The 6302-nt window shown below is 41.6% G+C and overlaps 1 protein-coding gene across 1 annotated transcript in view; it reads left to right on the top strand.

Annotated features, from left to right (window-relative positions):
• Positions 1-6302, top strand: part of ARCN1 (archain 1) — a 33488-nt gene that overhangs the window by 9714 nt on the left and 17472 nt on the right. Inside the window, exons 2-5 of the mRNA XM_059416130.1 lie at positions 1660-1923; positions 2419-2598; positions 2729-2934; positions 3788-3952. Of these exons, the coding sequence (XP_059272113.1) occupies positions 1660-1923; positions 2419-2598; positions 2729-2934; positions 3788-3952 (815 nt within the window). The remainder of the gene's footprint in view (positions 1-1659; positions 1924-2418; positions 2599-2728; positions 2935-3787; positions 3953-6302) is intronic.

The raw sequence follows: 6302 nt of genomic DNA, 5'->3' as shown, positions 1-6302 counted from the left end.
ATTTATTTGACAGAGATCACAAGTAGGCAGAGAGGCAGGCAGAGAGAGAGGTGGAGTGGTAGAGGGGGAGCAGACTCCCTGCTGAGCAGAGAGCCAGATGTGGAGCTCCATCCCAGGACCCTGGGGGTCATAACCCGAGCTGAAGGTAGAGGCTTAACCCATTGAGCCACCCAGGCGCCCTGGTATAAATTGTTTTTACATAGCTGCTTGGAAAGAAACATGATGGTAGTTATCTCCCTAATACCTAGTTACCTATTCTTTTTTTTTTTTTTTTTAAGATTTTATTTATTTACTTGAGAGAGAGATAGTGAGAGAGAGCATGAACGAGGAGAAGGTCAGAGAGAGAAGCAGACTCCCCATGGAGCTGGGAGTCCGATGCGGGACTCGATCCCGGGACTCCAGGATCATGACCTGAGCCGAAGGCAGTCGTCTAACCAACTGAGCCACTCAGGCGTCCCCCTAGTTACCTATTCTTGATGGATAAGGACATTGTGTTCTCCTATTATTATTACAGAACTATTTTGATGTACTTAGACTATAAGAATATTTGAATTAACTAACTTGTTTTTTCTTCCAGTTTACCTGTAGAGGACAGGTTTCTGTATAGCTGAGAAGCCTGACCAGTGGGATATTGATATGTCAGAGGTTGTATTGTAGCATTGAGACTTCCAAAATATTACTTATATTTGTGAATTCTTGGGATCCTATACTGCAGAGACGATAACACTGTACTTAATTTCCTTACTCACTTGCTAATGACATTTGAGGTCTCTTGTTCTTCCTTTGGTGCTTCTTTTTTTTTCCTTTTTGAAAAAGATTTTATTTCTTTATTTGAGAGGATAGAGCAGGAGCCCACAAGCAGGGGGAGTGAGTGGCAGAGGGAGAGGCAGGCTTCCTGTCGAGCAGGGATCCTGATGCAGGGCTCAGTTGCAGAACCCTGGGATCATGATCTGAGCCAATGACAGACACTTAACTGACTGAGCTGCCCAGGCTCCCCTGGTGCTTGGTTTTGTTTAATGAATGTCAGAAAAAAGGCAGTTCGTCTTTATCCTTGACCGGTGTCAAAACCTGTGTGAAACATTGAATCACTTAGTTTTTCATTTTATAGATTGTTTACATATGTAGAAGTAAGATAGTGGGATGGGGTTTATTAAAGAACAAAAGATAAATTTGGACATGCTAGATTAGTTCCATGTTCTAGGGGGAAAAAAAAGGAAAGATCAGAGGCTTATATATGAACTTTTAATCTGTCTGGTCAGACATCTTTTTTTGCTGTGGACATTTCTGTTCTAAGAAAAAGTTTGAACTATTCTTCATGGGTCTGCCAAAGCAGAAAGCAACCCATTTCTGAGCCATAGGATATCTGTTAACAAATGTATTTGTAGACTTGGCAAAAGTTTTTTTTTTTTAAACTAAGTTTTCCTTAAAGTAAGTTATTGAAAAATAGGACTGATAGTTCCATTTTGCTTCACTGTAGTTTTATTTTTTGAATTATGTACTAGAATTAAAAGAGCAATGAAGGAGAGTTTGAAAATCAGCATTCTAGTAGTCATATCACTAAGTAACTGCGTGTGTCATTCTTTGGAAGATCTGAGGGTGCTAAAAGAGAACAGATGTGAAGAAATAATTAGTACTTACTTAGACGTATGTTCCTGGCAGGTGCTGTTGGCAGCTGCGGTCTGCACAAAAGCAGGAAAGGCTATTGTTTCTCGACAGTTTGTGGAGATGACCCGAACTCGGATTGAGGGCTTGTTAGCAGCTTTTCCAAAGCTCATGAACACTGGAAAACAACATACATTTGTTGAAACAGAGAGTGTAAGATACGTCTACCAGCCTATGGAGAAGCTGTACATGGTGCTGATCACTACCAAAAACAGTAACATCTTGGAAGATCTGGAGACCCTAAGGCTTTTCTCAAGAGTGGTAAGAGTCTTTCTGTAATTGTGGGTCTTAGTTTTCTGCTTTAAATTTTCACTGTGAAACTCTTTTTTTCCCCAAGCAGCTGATGCTTACCAGTTTGCATGCTATATGCTTCCCATCCCAGCAGTTTATTATTACAGCTGTTTATTCATTCAGCAGACACTGTGTGTTCTCCTAGGCTAGGGTACCCCAAAAGAGAATGTGTGAACTGACCTTTCATTTCTTAAGCTGTTGCTTCAGTCTGTTTTTGTGGTTCTGACACCTGTTTGTCTGTATTTTTAGATAATATTCATTAGGTAAGCCTTATTGATACAGGCACAACACTCTCTCTCTCTCTCTCTCTCTCTATGCCAAAGTCATGCTAACTTGCTATTTGGATTCTTTGAAATTTGTGTATTTTATTTTATTCGAAATTTCTGAATTTTAAAGGATAAGACTTAGGAAACATAAAGACTACTAAGTCTTAAATGTTTCTTTTCCATCACTGCCCACGATTAGATCCCGGAGTACTGCCGAGCCTTAGAGGAGAATGAGATATCAGAGCACTGTTTTGATTTAATTTTTGCTTTTGATGAAATTGTTGCCCTGGGATACCGGGAGAATGTTAACCTGGCACAGATCAGAACCTTCACGGAAATGGATTCTCATGAGGAAAAGGTGTTCAGAGCGGTTAGAGAGGTAAATACATAGAGTCTTCTTTGGGACTTCTTGTTTGTGTGTCTTTCTTTTAGGCTTTACTGTTTTCCTGTTCTCATTTGCTGGTCTAGACTGTACTCAAAGCCACATCCACGGATGTCTCTTTTTGTAGACCCAAGAACGTGAAGCCAAGGCTGAGATGCGGCGTAAAGCAAAAGAATTACAACAGGCCCGAAGAGATGCAGAGAGACAGGGCAAAAAAGCACCAGGATTTGGAGGATTTGGAAGCTCTGCAGTATCTGGAGGCAGCACAGCTGCCATGATCACAGAGACCATCATTGAAACCGATAAACCAAAAGTGGCACCTGCACCAGCCAGGTAGAATTCAGTGTATCACTGACAACCTAGACAGGCAGATGAAGGCTGTATGTGTCTATTTTGGAGTAATATCTGATTTCTGGGCAAGTTGAAAATAATGAGTGACTTAATGTAAGATGTAATATTAAATTTGGCTACATAATAACGGGATAAGGGAGAAATCTGAATGTGGTGGTGGATTTTTTGTGTAAAAGAGGTTTCTTTTATAGATTATACCATGAGAGTTGGCTTATATATTTTGGGAGAAGAGGGGATATTTAACTGTTTATAGAAAATGGATTTTTTAATCTTGGTGTGAATATGAATAGATTTCTGGGAGAATCTGTCAACTACCTGGAAGTATATGCAAGAGTTTTTTAATGCACAGGTATATTTATCAGGATGGAAGGTACAAAGTTTTCATCCAATCATGCATGCTTTTTATAAATGTACCTTTGTTCTTTAGGTCTTTGAAGCTTATGTATTATTTTATTTATTAGAGAAGGAGAGAGAGAAAAAGAGGGAGAATGAGCAGAGGGGAGAGAGAGATGCAGTCTTCCCACTGAGCAGGGAGCCCAGTGTGGGACTCAGTTCCAGGCCCCTGGGATCATGACCTGAGCTGAAAGCAGACGCTTAACTGACTGAGCCACCGAGGCACCTGAATTAATCACGTATTAATAGTGACTCAGCTGCCAGTTTGGGCAGGGAATAGTCTAAAGTTCCACTAAACTCTAGGATGCTTGAGTTTTTCCTTTGATATCTTCACTTTTGTCTTAAAGAACAGTGTCAGGGAAACCTTGAATGCTATGGGGTTATTAATGTTTGTTAGTTGTGATGTTTTTCTTATTTTGTTATTTCTTCTTATTTCACCCAGGCCTTCAGGCCCCAGCAAGGCTTTGAAACTTGGAGCCAAAGGGAAGGAAGTAGATAATTTTGTGGACAAATTGAAATCTGAAGGTGAAACTATCATGTCCTCCAATATGGGCAAGCGTACTTCTGAAGCCACCAAAGTACATGCTCCACCCATTAATATGGAAAGGTAAGCAGGAACTTTTTCAATAAGAACATATCACATAATGTATAAAAATATTTTATTTCAGTGCATTACAAATTTTTTGTGTATCTTTTAGTTTTTACTGTTTTAAAAGACTTAGAATATATCGTAGATTTAACATGGCGTCGTTTTTTTTTTTTACTCCCATTACCATGACTGGGGGGCTCTCAGCTATTTATTTCCTGTGGAATTTAGAATTTACCTTTCATTAAGTCTCTGCTGGCTAAGTTTTTGTTTTTGTTTTTTTTGGCATGTGTATGGAGGAATGCAAAGGGAAAGGGAAATTGTTTTTTAAGATTTTATGGGTGAGAGAGTTCATGGGCACAAGCATGGGGAAGGGCAGAGGAAGAAGGAGAGACTGTCAGGCAGGCTTAGCGCTTAGTGCAGAGCCTCATGGGGGGCCACGGGGGGCTCGATCTCAGGACCCTAATATCATGACCTGAGCTGACATCATGAGTCAGACCCTTAGCCAACTGAGCACCCCAGGCCCCCAAGTGTGCTGGGTAAATTTAATAGTAACTTGTTGTGGGGTGCCTGGCTAGCTTAGTTGGTGGAGCACGCAACTCTTAATCTCGGGGTTGTAAGTTTGAGCCCCGTGTTAGGTGTAGACATTACTTAAATAAATAAAACTTTATTTAAATAAAAACTTGAGTTAAAAAAAAATAAAATAAAACTTAAAAAAAAAAAGTAATTTGTCTTTATGCCAGGTGTATGCCTGTTCTTTTAAAGTGTACTTGAATTAGAGCGCTAGAGCTGTGGTGTCCTCTGTGCTGTATTTTGCCAAGTCTTCTTTTAATTAAACTTTAAGGGGACGCAGTCTTTAATACAAAATTTATAAATATCTCTAACAGCAAATTAACATTATCTTTTGCCTTTTCAGTACTTAAACGCAGTAAAGAATTTCTTTTTTTTTTTTAAAGATTTATTTATTGGGGGGCACCTGGGTGGCTCAGTGGGTTGAAGCCTCTGCCTTCGGCTTAGGTCATGATCCCAGGGTCCTGGGAACGAGCCCTGCGTCAGGCTTTCTGCTTGGTGGGGAGCCTGCTTCCTCCTCTCTCTCTGCCTGCCTCTCTCCCTATTTGTGATCTCTGTCTGTCAAATAAATAAATAAAAAATATATATTTTTTAAAGATTTTATTTATTTATTTGACAGAGAGAAATCACAAGTAGATGGATAGGCAGGCAGAGATAGAGAGAGAGAAGGAAGCAGGCTTCCTGCCGAGCAGAGAGCCCGATGCGGGACTTAATCCCAGAACCCTGAGATCATGACCTGAGCCAAAGGCAGCGGCTTAACCCACTGAGCCACCCAGGCGCCCCAAATAAAATATTTTTTTAAAAAAGATTTATTTATTGGACAGAGAGATCACAAGTAGGGAGGTGTGGGGGAAGCAGGCTCCTCACTGAGCAGAGAGCCCGATGTGGGGCTCAGTCTCAGGACCCTGAGATCATGCATGACCTGAGCTGAAGGCAGAGGCTTCCACTGAGCCACCCAGGTGCCCCTGAGAATTTTTTTTTTAAGATTTTTCTGTCAGAGAGAGAGCAAGTGGACAAGCAGGGGGATTGGCAGGCAGAGGGAGAAGCAGGCTCCTTGCTGAACAAGGAGCCTGATGCAGGACTCAATCCCCGGACCTTGGAATCATGACTTGAGCAGAAGGCAGATGCTTAACTGACAGCTATCCTGAGTTTAGAATATTTTGATTTGTCTCTTATGTCAGGACTGGTTCATAACATATTAAGTTACCAAGTTCACATATTCATGACTCAGATTTCTTCACTTGAAGCCCAGGCTTCTCTGTTGCTGATAGTTTTGGGGTCGAGTGAAAGATGAGTCTGAGGGGTGCCTGGGTGGCTCAGTCAGTTAAGCGGCTGCCTTCAGCTTAGGTTGTGATCCTAAGTCCGGGGGTCGGACTCCCTGCTCAGCGGGGAGCCTGCTTCTCCCTCTCCTTCTCCCTCGGCCTGCTGCTCTATTTGTGCTGTCTCTCTCTATCTCTGAAACAAATAAATAAAATCTTTAAAAAAAAAAAAAAAAAAGATGAGTCTGAGAGGGTACTTTTATCAGGTGTGCGCAAGGTTATCTCGTATGTCCTGTTCTGTATGAGATGAACAGGGTTGCATGGATACAAATCTGAAGTCACTACAGCCTCTGTGCTGCTCCTAGAGGCTTTGAGTGAGACAGAAGCTTGACACTTTAAAAAAGATGTTGGAGGGGCTCCTGGGTGGTTCAGTGGGTTAAAGCCTCTACCTTCAGCTCGGGTCATGATCTCAGGGTCCTGGGATTGAGCCCTGCGTTGGGCTCTCTGCTCAGCAGAGAGCCTGCTTCCTCCTCTCTCTCTCT

Source organism: Mustela nigripes, chromosome 1, assembly GCF_022355385.1.
Source record: "Mustela nigripes isolate SB6536 chromosome 1, MUSNIG.SB6536, whole genome shotgun sequence".
Lineage (NCBI taxonomy): Eukaryota > Metazoa > Chordata > Mammalia > Carnivora > Mustelidae > Mustela > Mustela nigripes.
This window is presented reverse-complemented; position numbering and strand designations above follow the sequence as displayed.